This window comes from Myodes glareolus, chromosome 1 (assembly GCF_982192425.1).
Source record: "Myodes glareolus chromosome 1, mMyoGla1.1, whole genome shotgun sequence".
Classification (NCBI taxonomy): Eukaryota; Metazoa; Chordata; class Mammalia; order Rodentia; family Cricetidae; genus Myodes; species Myodes glareolus.
This window is the reverse complement of record NC_142026.1, coordinates 98,051,339-98,070,816: the sequence shown is the minus strand read 5'-3', so window position 1 is coordinate 98,070,816 and position 19,478 is coordinate 98,051,339. Positions and strand designations below refer to the sequence as shown.

Here is a 19,478-nt window from a genome sequence, read left to right as displayed (position 1 = left end):
TCTCCACTTTCACAGAAGTTTCTGGAGATTTTCAAGTACAACCCCATTTTATAACAAGTGTTATCTTGCTTCTTGTTCACGTCTCAGTTAACGAATTGTTCCCTTTATCTCGGTAGCCTTGTTTGTAAGCTGAACACAAGGACCACCATCCTTGCAGCAACTAACCCCAAAGGCCAGTATGACCCCCAGGAGTCCGTGTCTGTGAACATTGCCCTCGGTAGCCCTCTCCTAAGTCGATTTGACCTCGTACTGGTTTTGCTCGACACCAGGAATGAAGACTGGGATCGCATAATTTCTTCCTTCATCTTAGAAAATAAAGGTAGGCAAAGAGAAACAAATCACTCACTATGAGAAGGAAAGATTAAACCTAACCAAAGGATATTCCCTCAAATTAAATACTCAAGATGTGTTGACAGGTAGTGGAGAGACGCTTAGACAGAAGGCAGCTGTAAAACTAGTTAATAGGCTTCAGCATAATGAACAGAGGGAAAAGTGGCTTTCTCCATTTCTGTCAGGAGAGTGTAGGTGAACTATATATGCATATAGGTAGGTAGGTAGATGATAGATAGATCGTTAGACAGACAGCTAAATATCCTTTTTCATAAGAGACATCCTTGTGGTAAAAAATTAATACTCTTGCACCCAAAGAAAATTGAAGAGAATTATGAAATAGAAATCAATAAATGTTAGTTTTCTTTAAATTTGACCTACTCAAGTCCCTATTACTATACATGAGACCAGAATTATTCTAAATAATTTTCACTCTGGGGTTAACTTCTTTTTATTAATCTTATATCAAAATAGCTTATTCTGGAGCTACATGCTAGAAGAAGATTAGGCCTAGATTTCAGTGGACATAAAACCTGAAGCTTACCTTTTAAAAATGTGTATAGGAGCCAGGTGTGGTGCTGTGTACCTTTAATCCCAACACTTGAGAGACAGGCAGATCTCTGTGAGTTCCAGATCATCCTGGTCTACAGAGTGAGTTTCAGGAGAGCCAGGTATGTCTATATAAACTCTGTCTCAAAAAAAAAATCCAAAAATAAATAAATGTTAAAGTGTGTATAGGAACTTCCTCAAATTCCTCAAAATAAGATGTTTCCCACCTGTTTTTTGATCTACTGATCCAATGTCTGGTGTCTGGACACAGGTTACCCCAGCAAATCGGAGAATCTGTGGAGCATGGAGAAGATGAAAACCTACTTCTGCCTCATCAGGAATCTCCAGCCCACATTGTCTGATGTGAGCAATCAAGTACTCCTCCGATACTATCAAATGCAAAGGCAGAGTGATTCCCGGAATGCAGCCCGGACAACCATCCGCCTATTGGAAAGCTTGATCCGATTAGCAGAAGGTTCATTTCATTTTACAGATATTCTTATTGAGTGCCTAGTTTGTACAAGGCGTGTTTTTTGCATTTAAAAATGATAAGAGTAATCCCCACTCAGAGGTACTCATAGTCACTTAAAAAGTAAAGACTGAAGAGTGTATTTCTTTTATGAACTTGGGTGCCCTTCTCTTCGGTGCATAAATATTTAGGATTCCAATATTCTCTTGGTGAATTCTTCCTTTGAGTGTCCTTTCCTGTCCTAATTACTTTGGGTTTGAATTCTGTTTTGTCAGATAATAAAATGACTGCACCAGCTTGCTTCTTGGGTCCTTTACATCCTTGATATGATGTCTATGCTTGATGAGTAAGGTGTATTTCTTGGATTTCTTTCTAGCGGAAAGGTGGATCCTGTTTTCTAATCCAACCAACAAGTCTATGTCTTTTGTTGAGGATTGAGAATATCAATGCTGAGAGTTATCAGTGAGCAGCATTTATTGATTCTTGTTTTTGTGTTGTGATGGTGTGCATTTTTCCTTATTCCTTGTGTTTTCTTGGGTGTGATAAACCTCTTCAGGTTGAAATTTTTCTTCTAGTGCCTTCTGTAGAGCTGGATTTGTAGATGGATGGTGCTTAAATTTTATTTTATCATGGAATGTTTTTCTTTCACCATCTATTGTGACCTAAAGTTTTGCTGGGCATGTTATTTGGTGGCATCTGTGGTATCTTAGAGTTTGTAGCCAGGCCCTCTGGCTTTTAGAGTCTCCTTTGAGAACTCAGGTGTTATTCTATTGGGTCTGCCTTTATATGTTATTTGGTCTTTTCCCTTGCAGCTTTTAATATCCTTTTTTTGTTCTGTACATTTAGTGTTATCATTATGTGCTATGGGGAATTTCTTTCCTGATCCTGTATGTTTTGTATTCTTGTACCTTGATAGAGACCTCCTAATCTTGAAATTAGGAAATTTTCTTTTCTCTTATGATTTTATTGAAAATACTTTCTGTACCTTTGACCTGGATTTATTCTCCACCTATCTACAAATAATAGAAATATGGTCTTTTCAGTGTCCCAGATTTCCTGGGAGTTTTGTACCTGGATTTTAATTTTTTTTTATGTTTAACATTTTCTTTGAATGAGGTACCCGTTGCTTCCACCTGTCTTCAACACCTGAGTTCCTTCTTCTTCCATGTTCTGTTGAGGCTCACTTCTGGCCTTTTGTTTGACTTCCTACATTTGTCATTTCCAGTTTTATCTCATGGGGTTTTGTTTTGAGTGATTCTATTTCTTGGTTGCACTCTACTTTCATGCTGTGATTGTTTTCATTGTATCATTCCACTGTTTGTGTTTTCACAGACCTCATTAAGGGATCTGATTTATCTTCTCTGAGCTCCTTGAACATAGAATCACAGTCTAGTGAAGTCCTCGTCTTGGGCTTCAGCTACATTACATTTCTCAGGACCTATTGTAGTGAGATTACTGGGTTCTGAGTGGAGTCATATTGTCTTGGTGATTATTGATTGTATTTTTGTGCTGCTGTCTAGGCATCCAGGGTTGGGGTAACTGTGGTACAAGCTGTTGCTATCTGCTCTTGTCTTTGCCGGGTGGCTATTCCTTTCATCGTTTTCGGTTGGCCTCTCTGCATCTTAGGAAAGTGTGTTGCTGTGGGTTGGCTAGGAGAGAGTGCTTCTCCAGGTCGGTGGGTAGCAGAGAGGAGTAAAGGGGGGCTTGGAGAAAATTTGGGGAGAGACTTCAGGAAAGACCTAAGGGAATTCCGTTCACCTAGAGCTGGGGTCCACAGGGAGTTAGAGATGCTGTAGTAAGAAGGAATCCTGCAAAGATGTTACAGTACGGTAAAGAATTTTCTGGAGAGACAGATGAAAAGGCTATGAAGACCTAGAGTTGGAGTCTCTAGTAAATGAAGGGCCTGACCTAGATAGAGTTGGAGTCTCTAGTAAATGAAGGTTAGGGGACCCAGGGCCTGACCTAGAGTTGGAGTCTCCAGTGAGGGGAGTTGAGGTGGAAGGAGGTGAGTCTGTAAGCCTATTGTTACCTGCTGAGGATGAGAATGGAAAGATCATAATGGATGACAGGAAGGGAAGAGTGAGTGATTTACCTGCCTGAGTCCCTGCCGGGTGTGACCACCAGGGCCTAGGGTAGAAAGTGTATCTAGTATTGGGGGTGGATAGGAAGAAAAGGGTAAGTGCTAGAAGGGTGGGCTCTGATGATCTACAGGAAGTAGGAAGACTAGTCCACTCCAAAAAGTTTGCAGAGTTCCCCAGGAATGCAGGGAGGGTGGGAGAACAGGCCCTTCCCCAGGAATGCAGGGAGGGTGGGTAAACAGGTTCTTCCCCAGGAATGCAGGGAGGGTGGGTAAACAGGTTCTTCCCCAGGAATGCAGGGAGGGTGGGAGGACAAGCCCCTGCCAGCAGTCTGCTACAGAACTGGGGGTGAGACTAGGGAGATTGTAATGGAGGACAGGGAAAGAGGGTGAAAGTTACCTACCTGACTCCCAATCCATATGGCCACCGGGTTCCCAGAGAGTGTTGCCAACTGTAATAGTAGCTGATAGCAAGGGTTGGGGTGAGGGAGTAAAGCGGAGTCCATAGCAAGGTTCTTTGGAGTCCCCAGGAATGGAGGTAAAGTGGAAACAAGGCTTCTGCAAGCTGTCTGTCACACAGCTGGGGATAAGACTAGAAAACTTCAACGGAGGACAGGAGGGAGTGTGCAAGTCGCCTGCCCAGTGCCCAGCCCAGTGTCTCATGCCTGTTTATAACCAATCAGCAAAACTGTATCCCATCCTATCCCAGAGGCTTGGGGCTCGCACGTACGCATGCAGCTAATGTCCATCTCAGCATTTACACTTTACCTGTGTGCAAATGAATAACATTCACATGAATTAAATGTAGCATCATGAAACTTAATAAAATGCCATATTTTAATTTAATAAACTTATATTTAATAAACTTAATAAAATGCCGTAAATCAATGAACCTCATTTTATTCAAGGATTTATAGCTAACATTCTGGCAAGAAAAATCTAAAAATTCTTGCTTGCTAGTTTGATGCTTTAAAAGGCTTGTAAATCATAGGTAAAAGAGGTGCCAGAGATAAGAAATGAGTTTTAATTTTGTGTATTTAAAGGAGAGTAAAAAAGTGAAGAATAAAAATTTCTAGATATTAAATGATGTTATTGCAGTGATTTCTGTGCTGGAGTTAGAACAGTCTCATATAAATACGCAAAATTACATCGGTTATGAAGGATGAGGCCTGCCTGTTCTAGTAAAATTAACTGATGATTAATTTAGCTCATCCATAAAATACAAGTTTAGAGGGTAGAGATGTCAAGTACAGGAGTGTGTTCACCACCTCAGTCATCCTAAAAGTGTCTTGCTATCTTAGCTCATGCTCGGCTGATGTTCCGCAATACTGTGACGCTGGAAGACGCTATTACAGTGGTGTCGGTGATGGAATCCTCAATGCAGGTAAGGATATTTTATGCCTGATGTTCACCTAATTACAAGCTTTTCTTAAATGACACTTTATTAATATAGTAAGAGTTGTAAAATTGATCAAGTTCTATACCTTGTGCTTCTTCGAAAAATCCAAAAGCAATCATTTAAAACAAGGGGAGCTCTTGCCTTTGCCTTTGCCTATAAATGAGAAGTAGCAGGTCTCAATATTTTGCTTCCTCAGCAAACTTAGGAAAGTTCATGCTTTCACTAGTGACCTGTGGCTTCCTGGCACAGTGATCACCCACTGTCCTGCAGGAGAAAGGATAGAGGAATTTGTAAGGGTTCCATGGTTGTGATGCCTAAGACGAGGACATAGAGATCTGGGCTTTCCCACCTGAGATCAGTGGTCCCTGGTGTGCCCTTACTCTTGTGCAAAGTGATCTGTGACTGTCCGTGGTGTTTTCTCCCCCCTCAGGGAGGTGCTCTGCTGGGAGGTGTGAATGCTCTTCACACCTCCTTCCCTGAAAGCCCACGGGCACAGTACCGCAGGCAGTGTGAACTCATCCTTGAAAAACTGGAGCTGCAGAGTCTCTTGAGCGAAGAGCTTAGAAGACTTGAAAGGTAAAGGAGGAAATCAAAGGCAGGCACTAGAGAAAGATGCCTCTTTGGCATTGAGTGAAACCGGAAGCGTAGTTAGCAGAAAACTGCCAGGCATCAATTCATTATCCGGTGCTGTATAATCAAGCACTGCAAAACTCAGTGCTTTAAAACAAACAAACAAAACAAGGACTTCCACTATTTTAGGGCTTAATTTTTGGGGAGTCAGAAATTCAGGCTGATTCAGGGGAGATGGCTGTCTCTCCATGTTGTGTTGACTGGGTCAACAACTGGGGAATGGGAGAGGAGTGTTTCAGAACTCCTCACTTATGAAGTGTGGATGATAGACATGGGAGGGGCATGGGAGGTGTGGTGTTGTGTGTGTGTGTGTGTGTGTGTGTCTGTGTGTGTCTGTGTGTGTGTGGAACTTGGGGTGATGTATGTGAAGTGTGGAGGGGCATGGGGGTGGTGTGTGTGTGTGTGTGTGAATGTATGATAGACGTGGGAGGGGGCATGGGGTGATGTGTGTGTGTGTGTGTGTGTATGATAGACATGGGAGGGGCATGGAGGTGATGTATTACATGAATTAAAACGTGTAACTTCACCTGAAGACATTTGGCCTGAACTTCAGTGTTCCCTAAATGCATGGGTTTCTGTAAAGTTAGACTTTAAATTTTCATCTCCAAAATGAATAAGAAATGGCAAGGTCATTTGTCTGTCTAGGATCAATCAGAGTGGCTTCATAACGTACCTCAATTTGTAATTAGTGTTTCCTTCACAGCAGACAATGCGTGGGGTGCATGTTGAAGCTTAGTGCCTCTCTGCACTGGGATTGTTGGCTGCATTAAGTCAGATCTTGGAAATATCTCTCCTAGCATTTTTCTCCACTCCGCTGTCTGTCTGACTTCTCCCAGCAGCATTCTGCTTCTAATTCAAACCTATCACATTTCGTTCCTGGGGAATGAGCAGAGTTGGCTTTACTCCCTAGTAACAGGGACCGGGCTGCAGTAAACTGGCACTGTGTGAGCTTAATCACCTCTCCTTTGGCCCTAGCCACTTTTATTACCCAGAGCATGTGTGGTTAGGTGTAGCCAATCCTCTGACGGCTCAGGTGGGCTCAGCTCAGCTTTGCCTGGGACAGTCTGCTTGACTTTTGGCTAGCTCAGTCTACCAGAAATGATAAATGCTGGATTCAAGAAAAGAGGGCCACAAGGCTTAGCCTTTGTTATCTCATCTTGAGAAGTGATTCTCCTGGACTAAAGTGGGGAGAAGTCTACATGACTATCAAAAACAGAAACAAACAAACACACAAACAAAAAACCAAATTGTCTACTGTTATTTCTTAATCATGAAGAAACATGTTCTCAACATTCTCTCAACACAACAGAACCAAGTGCCCCATACTAAGGATAAATTATCTTTAAGATCCAATTGGAAGCTAATCCTATCAAGTCATAATAGCCCAACTAGCCTATATGTTTTTGCCATTTAGGAGAGACTCCTTTAACAGACCTCATACTTTCTTCCAGAAGATGCTTAGCTGGTACCCACCACAAACGATAGCCATTCTGACTACTCAGATAACACATGGTTGTAGGATGTTGTAGCACAACTGCAGAAATTTCTTGAGGAAATTTAATTACTAAGCAGGAATTAGATGTAAAAAAAAAAGCACAATCAAACCATTCCACTCTTGAAGTCCCTTAGCTCTGAGGTCATTCTTCCATATCTCTGACAAGTGTGAGGGTCCCGACACTTACTAAGGCTGAAATGGCTCCCTCATGGTAGTGACTTGGAAAGCTGCTTGCTTCTCTGTTTGGCTGCAACCCAAATTAGAAACAAGGAACTCGAGCCTATTACTCTGTTGCTATTTCTAAACCTGTGAGTAATAAGTTTATAATCATTTTATAATTTGTAATTACTTTTATAAAAGTAATATATGTTCTTTGTACATTTTAATAACTAGAAGTAGTGAATTAGTTAAAAAAAGTCAAATATAATTTTATTTCCCAGAGCTATATATTAACTTCTTAATATATTTAATCTATATTTTTAAATTCTTTTTTCTGTTACTATACACGAATTTTAGAATAATTTCTCATCTGGTTTTAAGTGTAATTTCCTTTCAGATTTAGCACATGGAAGCAGGGTCATATATTTCACCCTAAGTGGGCTGACATTTCTAAGTTAAGAACCTTCTGAAGGACCCACTCTGGGAAGCGGTAATTTCTACTAGAAAGCGGTTCTTCTGGCTTATGTTCAGCTTTAACATGCCTGATATTGAGAGCAGGGTTAGTGAGTAGATCCTTCATCCAGAGCTGATGAGCAGGTGCTAATTCTGTGTCAGAGCGCTGGAGAACCGCTCAGAGGCTCTGAGGAAGCGTGATAGGGCTTTGCAGGAAAGGGTGGACAGTGACCAGAGGGTCCGCTGTGCTCTGAAGGTGGGCAGGTACTGGAGGCGGCAGCAAGCAGGTGCCACAGACTTCGCTCCTAAGCCTGGCAGTTCTTGTGCACACTGCAATTCAGTACCTCCGTTTAGTAATGCTGAATCCGCATCTCCAGGACTACCTAGTGAAAACATCAGAGCCATCCTTTAGCAAAGGCAGCTTCTGTGCAGGGAGTATCGGTGTTTCTGTGTTTGTATGTTACACGGGAAGGGCTCTGAATGAGTGTTTCATACAGGTCTGCAAAGGGTCTCGGTGAAGTCAGTGCTTCCAGAGGGATCTGAAAGCCTAGACCAGCCTCTGGTTTCATTTTCTTTGTTTTACTGCAGTTTTTAGGTTGAAAGAAAATGCTTGCCAGAGCCCTGAATTCAAAGTAATTTCCTTCTACTCTGGGAGACTGTACTAGTTTCTGACTTGAAAGTTTTGCACTTAAACCTTCCAGGTGGCATCTCAGAGAGTAAAGAAACAGAAACCTGGCATAGAATTTCCTTCTTTCAGTGTGTTTTCCTTATCTGTCTCTACCCAGGTTACAGAGTGACAGTGTGCCCCAGCCCCAGCCACAGGCAGTAGAGGTCGAGGCGGCTCCAGGTTCCTCAAGAAATTACTCAAGGGACAAGCCATGGCTCGGGACTTCAGCACAGCAGGAACAGGGCTCTAGCTGGCACAACTCCTCCCCTGCGGGGGGTCCCATGGAATGTCCTGATGGAGACTCCACACCTAGTCTGGAGTGTAATGGACCAACAAGTAGTAACCACTCAGCACAGCACAAAGGTGGCGGAGATGACAACTTAGACTGGCTTGACCTCATGGCAACTCCTGAGATTGAACCAAAGAGCCATGCTGTGTTTCCTGAACTGAAAACAACTGAGGAAAATGTGACTTTGAAAATCCCCAAGAGATCTCAGGACAAGGAGAAGCCTGGGCCAGGGCACAGGAACAAATTATTAGAAACTGGACATCTCCCATCATCAGAAGACGTGGATGCTCCCTTAAGGCCGCACAGTATCGAGAGTACAAAGGCTAGGAAGGCAGCAGTTGTATCTGAAGGAGCAGGACAGGGTGATGAACCAGATTCTGGACTGACTCATGTGCCCCACAGTCTCCCCAAACTGCGGAAAGAGGGGTCCCAGAACTTGTGTAGAAGTACAACCCGGGTGCGATCACTGCCACCCACAGTCCCATTTCCCTCGTCTGAACCAGAGAAAACAACAGGAACACCCAAAAGAAAGAGACAGAAATCTCCTGCTCAGCTGGTGGAGCCTGAACCTGAAAGTGTTGAGACTGCACACACTCCACTGGTGAAACTGGCCAAATTCACTTTCAAGCAGAAGACAAAACTGAGCCACTCCTCTGAGGGCCTCAGCCCTGTGCCTCCCCGGTCTACTAAAATAGCAGTCAGCAGTTGTAAAGTTCCTCAACAAAGAACAAGAAGAGAAGCAGCTGTGCCTGTGGAAGGCCCAGGAAAGCTGACATCTACCTCAGGAGACAGATGCTCCGACCAGCTGCAGGGAAGGACAAAGGAGCTCTCAAGGCAGCCACCAGAGAGAAATCAACCAAGAGAGGAGTGGGAACAGAAGCCTGAAAGAAGGGTTGTTCAGCTCGATTTGGAGCTTGGGAAACAGGCTGAGCATTCCCATCTAGCTTGTGAGAGAGACAGAAAGGAAGGGGTTTCCTGTGGCAATAAAAGCAGCAAGGTTCATGCTGGCACATTAGCCAGACTGGCAAATTTCTCCTTCGCTTCCCCACTAGAATGCAAATCAGAATCCCTCCCTGCTGAAAGGAAGGACCTTGAGGAGAGACACCACAGCCCTCCTGCAGCCCCAGCTCCAGTGCTTGGCCAGCAAAGACAGTCTTTTCAGCTGCAGCCATCAACTGAGAGAGCAAATCTTTCCACTCTCTCTCTCTTCACTCTCTCAGAACTAGATGACGAAGCATTAGATTTTGACTGGGATGAAGAGATGAGAAAAAAGCCATGATTATGAAAAGCAATGTAGCCACAATTGTCTTCCCCAACTCAACCAAGTGCCTTCAAAGAGTAGTGCAGTGTTTATAGGTCTACGCACAGTGTATATTAAGTGCCATGCAGAAGTCCAGCTCCCTTGTTGGGTTTATAATTTCAGGGTTATCTTCATGATTTAAAATGCTAAATAATTTGTTTCAGTTAGTGTGATACCAGCCCTTGGGATCAATGAGTTAATGATTCATTTCACAAAAAGATGACTTGGCATCCCAGGGCATTTCTAGTTTTTCACCCTTTTTTTTTTTAATGTTTATTTGGTTTTTATTGTATTGTTTTGGTTTGGGGTTTTCTCTTTTATGGAAAAGTTATATTCTAAAGTTACCTCTTTCACTGATCCAGATCAAATGGCAAGAAGGGAGCACCCATAAATCTAATAGGGCAAATGAATGTTTTCTGTTCTCTATGTCTGTTTTCCTTTGTATTTTCTACTCAGTCTCTGCGGAATGTGGTGAGGGTTTATTAACATTTGGAATGACGTGCTAAAATCATGTGGTTTTCTCAGACTTTTGTCTTAATTCTCATGCATCAGATCGAATGTGGCCGGTGTGTTTCTGTCTTTGAGAAGCATGCTTTCATTCCATGGCATCATCATGGCAAGTCACACAGTGGCTTTCTGAGCACTGACATTTTGGACTCTCTCTCTCTTTTCCCCTTGAGCAAGTACTCCTTGGTTTGATTGTCTTTTGCTCTCAGGTGCCTACCTTCAATACACCTTCAATCATGTGGTTAGACGGGTGTGCGAACCACAACTCCAGCTGAAATGGGTCACACCATACCAGGGTTAATATGGAAATGTTACCCTACTAGACTGTCATTAGTCTATCATTAAAACCAAGCAAATTTGGCTTAGGATATGACTCAGAAGTATAATGCTTATCTAGTGTATATAAAGCCCCATATTAAGTCCCTGGCACTACAAAAACTAAATATGTAAGCAAAAATAAAATAAAATAAAACCAAAGAAGTTTCTGTTTCTAGTGGGAATAGATGGCTCAAACTCTGTTCTGTGTGTTTCTAAAACCCTTTTTTGGATTCTAGCAGGGGTTTTGGGGTTCTGTTACAGCTTACTTTGAAGTATGTATTTATAACAGTGATTAGTTCTTTTAGAGGAATTTGGGGACATGAATTGGTGTGGGACAATTGTCTGTATTCTGTCAGTTATATTTTAAATAAATGCCGATTGGCCAGTAGCCAGACAGGAAGTAGAGGCAGGTCAATGAGAACAGAAGAATTCTGAGAAGAAGAAAGCCTATTCCTCCACAGTCCTGGCCCAGCCACAGAAGAAGCAAGATGTGACTACCTCGCTGAATAAGGTACCAAGCCACGTGGCTAACATAGATAAGAATAATGGGTTAATAAAAGTTATAAGAGTCAATAAGAAGCCTGAGCTAGTGGGCCAATCAGTTTATCGTTAATGTAGACCTCTGTGTGATTTCTTTGGGACTTAATGACTGCAGGAACTAGGCAGGACAGAAACCTTAGCCAACAATGAATAGTACTCAAAACTGTATGTTCGTTGATATTTTACTTCATGAAATTCACACAGAAAAGAAACAAAAGTTTATGAAACTCAGTTTCCTTAAGCATTTAAAAATTAATTTCCAAATTGACTATCTTATGGAACATTTTACATTGTTAGAATATAAATTACTCTGGAGTTTTCAGGCTCCTTAAACAGCTCATAAAATTTTTATACAAGGAGTAATTTTAAAATTTATTACGTTTTCACTTAAACCTACTCAAAAACATTGAGACTATGGTTTAAGTAACGTATTTCTTCAATGGTTTAATAGCGTTCAGGCATAGTGTGATCCTGAGTATACTCCTGACCTCCTATCGTTTGCTATTTTTTTCTTCCCTGGGTTTCAGTAGACTTCCTAGAACTAAAGAGAAAAGTAAGGATTTGGGATTATTTTCCTTTGGGGGAGGAAGTATACACACGAGTGTGCAAGAGCACACTCACCGTTCTTGTGCATGTACAAGAAGTCATTGATGTTGGCGTCTATCTCAAATTCTTCCACCTCATTTTTTTCAGAACAAGGTCCTTCACTGAACCTGAAGCCTGTTATTTCAGCTACACTAACTGGTCTGAGAGCTTTTTGGACCCCCTGTTTGTACCCCCAAGGCTGGGGTTACAGACATCCACCTCACTCAGCTTGTACATGGGTGCTGGGGATCCATACTCAAGTCCGTAAGCTTACCCAGTGAGCCATCTCCCCAGCCCCATATACATAGGTATGCAACACCATGTTCTGTTCTGTTGCTGGAGGCGGGGGTTGAAACAGGATCTCACTCTATAGCACTGGCTGACCTGGAATTCACCATTATAATTGTCCTGCTTTGTGTCCTGGTTACAGTTACTATTGCTGTGCTGAAACACCATGACCAGAAGCAAGTTGGGGAGGAAAGGGTTTATTTGCCTTACACTTCCACACCACAGTTCATCATCAAAGGAATTCAGGACAGTAACTCAAACTGGAAAGGGACCAGGAGTGCTACAGACTTGCCTGCAACCAGATCTCATGGAGGCATTTTCTCAGTTAAGGTTCTCTCCTTTGGATGACTCTAGCCTGTTAATATAAAACTAGCCCGTACACTCTGCTTGTGTTTAATGCTCAACGTCTCCCTTGGCAAATGGACACTCCCTTATTTCAGTATTCTGTTAGCACCCCAATTTCTGAAAGTGTGATGCTGTTTGACAACAGTGGGCCTTCCAACCTATTTCTTTGTTTGTTTTACATTCCCCAGGTTGTAGAAGTGGGCATCCCAAAGTAGCTCCATTTTCTCCGAGGTAAGATTTAGTAGAGACCAAACCCCAGCTCCCAAGATGCACAGGACAGTGACCATGTACAAGGTTCACGTCAGTATTAGTAATTTCAGAGCTTAACGATTTGACTTTTGTGTTATTTTAAGACACATAACCCTTGTGTAGCCAAGGCTGGCCCGGAGTTCCTGGTCGTGCCTGGCCTCCCAAATGCTAGGGTTATAAGTGCATGTTATCTTTATGCTCCAGTTAGGGTTTTGCTGCCACTGTTCGTCTTGCATGTGGCATAGCTCACTAGGTCTATCGGGGCCAGGTCTGTGGCGGCCAGCATACAGTGCTTTTCACTGTCGCTCTGCTGCACACAGAAAGCAGTAACAACTGCCGTGAAGGCACACTCTACACTGTCCTATCAGTTCCACCCTCCTTTAAAGTGCAGAGGTTAGGCCAGGTGCGGACATATAATCCAGGCCCCGAGAGGCTGAGTCAGGAGGGTTGCTGTGACTCAGACATCAGCCTGGGCTCCACAGGATGTACCCGACCAACTAGCCAAGGTCAAACTGTGATTGAGACCCTGCCTCAAAACCAAAAACAACCCACAATGGGTGTCTGGAAAATTGTTCGGTTTGTTAAGTGCTCTTCTTGAAAGCACAAGGACCCTAGTTCAATTCCCAGAACCCATGTAGAAAAGCCAGATGTAATAGTGTGTGTTTGTAATCTCAGTTCTGGGCAGTAGAGGGAGATGGACCCTTGGGGCTTGCTGGCCAGCCAGCCTGGCCTACTTAGTAAGCTTCAAGCCAGTTAGAGACCCTTTCCAATGCAAGGTAGATGGCTCCTGAGGAAGGACACCCAACACTGACCACTGATTATCCCATTGATAACCATACATGAACATGCACCATGCATGCTTGAACACACAAAAAGAAGCAGAGAGTAAACTACCCCATGAATGAAATTTGTTTAGGCCACTCTATGTTTGGTTGGAGATTTAATGCCCTGGCATGGTTGAACCATGAAAGCAAGCATTTACATCAAGTGTGTCTTGGTGTGGAAACAACCTTGGTTTAACTTGGGGTTTTTTCATAATAATGTTTAAACATTGCTTACTCTTTGACTTCTCAGTGCCTGCTGACACACAGGAAGGAGGTACTACACCCAAATTGGCAATTGGGTGAATTAACTTCTATTGTCTTTACCGATATCAGTGATCTCATTCACAAAAGCAAAAACGCCAGGCATATCTAAGTTAGGTGTTGTTGAGAGAAGCAAACAGGAAACAAATACAAAATGGGAAAGCCTCAGAAGCTGGCTTGAAGTAAAACTGGCTTTGCTGTAAGCCTCTCTTGAAGGATGAGAACTAGTCTAACCGCCTGGCCGTCAGCTGAAAGAAGCAAACATCAGCTCTCCCCTCAGCCTCTCCCAGGGCTTCTGGGTCTTTGTCACCACTTCTCGGTGGGTGTACTTGTCCTGCCCCTGCCATAGCCATCCTTTGTGCTGAAGGCTGGTGTGCTCCAGGCCCTCTGTAGTTTCTGATATGCCTAGGACCCTGGTTGTCCATGTCACATCATGTCTTCTTTCCAGATATACACCTACCTTCATCTCACTGATTTTGGTCTGTTTTTTGCTTTTTATTTCAGATTCTTGGTTCACAGAGAAGGAAGGGTGTAGGTGACCATGGGACACAAACAGGCACGGCAGCCTGGGCTGAGTGAGTGTGGAGACAATCTGGTCAGCCTCCTACATCCCTATAGCCCAAAGGCTTTAAGGTTGTGGGAACTCTAAGTCTAATTCAGGGACTGGTTGGAGACAGTAGATTTCCAGATGCGCTTGAATCACTTTTTCCTAGGTGCCATTAAGCTACCTGATGACCGCAAAGCTGCTCCAAACACACAAGCCATTGCTGACAATGTTGACGTACAGATGAGGCTCTCTGTACGGAGGGAGCTGCTGCTGTACTGCTGAGTTCCAGCTTCACTTGCCCATGTGTATATTGATCTCCATAGCTGTTGGAAATACTTAGGTGAGAGCCAAATGGGAGGAAGAATGAGGAGGGTGTTAAAATACAGTTTATGTTTTTCCAGAATTTTAACTAACTGTGTGTACAGTTGCCAACAAAGTAAAGACTAGATTCACTTTGAGGAGACAGAAATACCTAAATGCCAGGCCTGCTTTAATCCTCAGAATTATACAGAAGTAGCAGTGCATAATAATCTCATTCCAAAAGTATTTTTCATTATGTATTTTATCATTGTTAGAAAACTATTTTTAAAGATCGATCCACTCATCCTGGCTATGTTCCCATAATTCTAGCACTCAGGATGTGAAGGCAAGAGATTTGTGAGTTTTAGGCCAGTCTAAGATGTATGAGTTGACAGAACCCTGGGCTATGAAGAGAAATCCTCAATCCTCTCTTGTAGCTGCTTGTTTCCTGACTGCTCAGCCCTGAAATAATCACACAGAAAATATATTATTTAGATCTAAATATATTATATTATTAAATATAATAATCTAAATTATTTAGATTATTTACTTGGCCCATTAGCTCTAGCTTCTTATTGGCTAACCCTTACATCTTAATTTAACCCATCTCCATTAATCTGTGCATCACCACAAGGTTGTGGCCTACCAGCAAAGCTTCAGTGGCGTCTGTCACCAGCAGTGGCTCCATGGCTTCTCCTAAACTCTGCCCTCTTTCTCCCAGCATTCAGCCTACTTCTGCTCTACCCAATCACAGGGCCAAAACAGCTTCTTTATTAACCAATGGTATTCACAGCATACAGAGGGGCATTCCCCCCCACCCGTGTGTGTGTGTGTGTGTGTGTGTGTGTGTGTGTGTGTGAAGCTCACCCTCTAGAACAGTTGAGAGACCTGGCATATCTGAGACTTGCTTTGCCACCCTCAAAGGAGCTCAGTGTAAGTGGGAAAGAGACACCGCAGGTCCCTGGAGAGGCCACTCCTGTATAGCTAGCCCTCAGTAGCATCTGAAACACACTACCTGAGCACTACCTGACAAACAGCCCAGCACTTGTTACCCCAGCATCTTCTTCAGGAGGGCCTCAGAACCATAAACTTGTGTTCACTGTAGTTACACATGTGTATATCATGTATAACATGTGTAATAATATATATAATATTTCTCTTCTGAAAACTTAAAAGAAAACTTTGAGCCAAAATTTTTCTAGATTTGTATTAAATGTTAATTTTCCAGCTAATAAGTTTTCACCATAAGTTTTATTATATGGCTTCATTTGGTCTTTACAATAGCTAGTACTATTATTTTATAAATGAGGAAAATGCTTCAACATTTAAGTTTTTTTCATTTTTTGTTTGTTTTTTAAATAAACATATTTTATTTCCTCACTTTTCATTCTTCATTTAAATAGTGACTATAAATAAAAGATGAAAAATATCTATTGGTTGTTTACTATGTGCTAACTTTTAGCATATTGAAAGTATTTTTAACTCATTTAATAATTTTGACAACATATAGTTCAGTTTGTCTTGGATGTTTAATGATTGCATATCCCAGGGCTCTGTTCTATCCCGGCCCATTCCCTTGGCACTGGAATCTTAGGGCTCTGTGTACCCATCTGTCACCCAGTGTTCCCTACTTGAGCTCTTGACTCTTTTACCTACGTTGTAGTTGGTGTTTCTATTTGAGTATTGAAAGGATATTTCAACCTCAACATACTTCATAATCTGAATTACAGAGATTAGCTATATTCCCCTGAACTTAGTCCTTTCCTAGGTTCATCTACCTCAGAAAATTAGAGAAAGACGACATTTGTCCAGTTGTTTAGACCAAATCTTCAATGACCCTTGAAAATTTGCTTCCTTTTGTACCTCACATCTTGTCTGTTAGCAAAGCCTATGGGATATGTGTTTGGTGTGTATCTAGAATGCTGACATTTCTCACATTTTCTGTTAACACACCAGTTCAACCCTCCCTTCAAGGTATCCTCACAACAAAGAACTGAATGTGCCCCTCCCTAGTGGGACCATCTTACCTCTTACTTCACACCGCATACAGCACACCCCATGCTCATTCAAAGACAAAGTCTTCCTCATAATGATCTCTAAGTTCCATGAGTTGGCCTTGGGTACCATACTCCGTGCTGTTCTTCTCATGTCTGAATGGGATCCAGCCACAGAACCTAGTACTGGCTGTTCCTTCCCTGTTTCCTGCCCTTTCCCTGTTTATCATCCATCGAGACTGATCTGCACCACAACAAAAAGCAAAATAAGACTCTCCCAGTGAAGCCTATGGTAACCCATTGGAAATTGTAAAATATCTCCATCTGGCCAGTTCTCTAATCCATGACATTTTTAAAATCACCTACCATACCATTAACTTACTGGTTTCTTTTGTTCTCTGTGTTACCAGTTCTATTCAAGGGCGAGGAGAGTCTAAAATACACAACAGAAGAAGACCAATTGCTCCCTCCAGATCTACTGCTATGGTGGAGCTGAGGCTCCTAGCAGGTCTGACAAAGCAGCTGCCATTGGCACTGAGTTGAATATGTGCGGGACAGGATCTGTCTAGTCTTTGTAGGATATATTAATGAAGTCAGGTGCTGGTGGTGCATGCCTTTAATCCCCGCACTTGGAAAGCAGAGGTAAGTAGATCTCTGAATTCGGGCCAATCTGGTCTACAGAGTGAGTTTCAGCATAGCTAGGGCTACACAGAGAACCCTCTGTCTTGAAAAACAAACACCCAAAAGATGCAGTAATGAAGATATGAAATGGGGTCACCTCTTTGCTTCCTTTAAGTCTTTAACTGTGGAAGTAACTTCTGTCGTTTACCTTGAGATGTTATAGTTGGCAGTCGCCTCAGAGGTGTCTGGGGGCGGCTTGAGGATTGTTCCCTACTATATATGTTTTGGCCAAAGTTAAAGAAAGTAATTTTATTATACAGCTGTATTACCATCTTCCAAATATCCATTTCAGATATAGATAGATAGATAGATAGATAGATAGATAGATAGATAGATAGATAGATAGATAGATAATTGACATGATTTCTAAATCCACTGAGAGGTAAGCCTGGGCCAGAAGTCCATCTGTTTCCTGCCCTATGCGCCTCCACTCTGCCTGAGGACAATGTTTTGTGACAAACCAGGTTTCATTGTCCACTCAGACCTCGTAGCCAACAATTCTTAAAATGTTGGTCTAATTCAATAGCTCTTAGCCTGTGTGTCATAATCCCTTTGGGGTTGAAGGACCCTTTCACAGGAGTTGCATATAAGATATCTTGTATATCAGATATTACAATCATATCTAGCAAACTTATGGTTATAAAGTAGTAACAAAAATACTTTTATGGTTGGGAGTCACCACAAAATGAGGAACTGTCTAAAGGGTGGCAGCATTAGGAAGGTTAGAACAACTATGTCAATTCTAATGTGATTGGTCAAACAAGCAGCAGCTACATTAATACCTTTTTAATTTTTGTGTTTCCATATTCGGGCATACTTGAACAAGTCCGGACCTGTTTCAGGGGGTTACAGAATTTCCCATTTTCCTTTTCTCTTTTCCCACTATTTCTCTCCAGTGTTTCCTATATGTGATAGGTTGTCTCCATGAAACTTGAGCAAAGCTCCTGGGCAAACTGGGTGCAGTCCATCACAGAGGGACAAGCTTGAGAGGTGCCTATTAGACTGTGTCATTGTCCTAACACAAAATCAACTCAAGAAATGTCTGCTCAAAAACAAACAAAAAAACATCTAAAAGCTCTTTTAGAACAGCTTTGTCCAGAACCAAAAGTTAATTGGAATGCCTTGGTACTTGGGAAAATAAAGAGAATGCTCAGCTCTGGGCCCAGCAGGTGAAGGAAACACCTCCTGGGCAGGACCACAGTGGTTTAGCAGGAAGAGAGCTTCACCAAGGCTGCCAGGCTCTGCCTCCGTAAGCCCCTACTTCCTTACTATATTTATGTAAGTACTACAATTTTTTTTAAGTCAGTGATTCTCTAGGTCAGGTAAGAATCTCTGTGAGTTAATTGTCGTTCATTACAGAAATATGAGAAGCTATCCCACCAAAGTGCAGAAGGAACCCAAGTATTAGATCCTCCACGTCATTTAAAAACAAAGTGCAGCCAAGGGTGGCAGGGGCGTGACGGCACATGCCTTTAATTCCAGAACTCCCAAAACAGTGGTTGGGGTCTCTCTGAGTTCAAGGTGTCCAAAGTGAGTTCTAGGACAGTCAGCAGCTACACAGAGAAACCCTGCCTTGAAAAACTAAAGTGAGAAAGAAAGCGCAATCCTGCATAATAAAACCCTAAACCTATTTTAGATGTGAACTACTCCACGACGCCTCCCAGAGAAGTCACCCTCCAAGGCCGAGCATGATAGAATGACCAAAGACATGAGGATTCTTACCCCCTCTCACTCAGTAGTCATTCACTTTCAGAAGAAAGAACGGGGCGCAGCCTTCTGGTGGCCAGGCTAGGGGCCAGGCTGAGGGTGCTTCTCATGTGCACTGCATGCAGACCCTGGCAGCTACTCATGCGGTCCAAAGCAGAAGAGTCATTTTCTGCCGAGACTCGGGCCCACATCAGTGCATGGAGACTGCAGAGCAGCTGTGCCTGGAATGCCGAGCAGCCTCTTTCATGGAGTAGGAGGCTCCAGGACCTCAGCTACATGCACATGGAGAATTTAGTAGCCCTGGAAAACGGCCCTGCAAGAGACTTCGCTTAATTTTTCTTCAAATGCACCCAGTCTTTCCAGAGAGGATGTTTCCCTCATGTTTCAGAATTGTCCTTCGGACCACTGTCCTGAAGGGACTTTTGTTTCCTGACCTTGCAGGAAACAAATTGTTCTCAGAAGCTGATAGATGGGCAACCTTGGAAACAGAAGCTAGGCCAATCCATCCACCACTA

General features: G+C 42.7%; 1 protein-coding gene across 1 annotated transcript in view; it reads left to right on the top strand.

The window, feature by feature from the left end:
• The window catches only part of Mcm9 (minichromosome maintenance 9 homologous recombination repair factor), a 67,103-nt gene extending 56,279 nt beyond the window's left edge, over nucleotides 1-10,824 (top strand). Inside the window, exons 9-13 of the mRNA XM_085690079.2 lie at nucleotides 117-319; nucleotides 1,151-1,354; nucleotides 4,727-4,809; nucleotides 5,255-5,400; nucleotides 8,347-10,824. Of these exons, the coding sequence (XP_085546205.2) occupies nucleotides 117-319; nucleotides 1,151-1,354; nucleotides 4,727-4,809; nucleotides 5,255-5,400; nucleotides 8,347-9,796 (2,086 nt within the window). The 3' untranslated portion in view covers nucleotides 9,797-10,824. The remainder of the gene's footprint in view (nucleotides 1-116; nucleotides 320-1,150; nucleotides 1,355-4,726; nucleotides 4,810-5,254; nucleotides 5,401-8,346) is intronic.
• The last annotated feature ends 8,654 nt before the right edge of the window (nucleotides 10,825-19,478 follow it).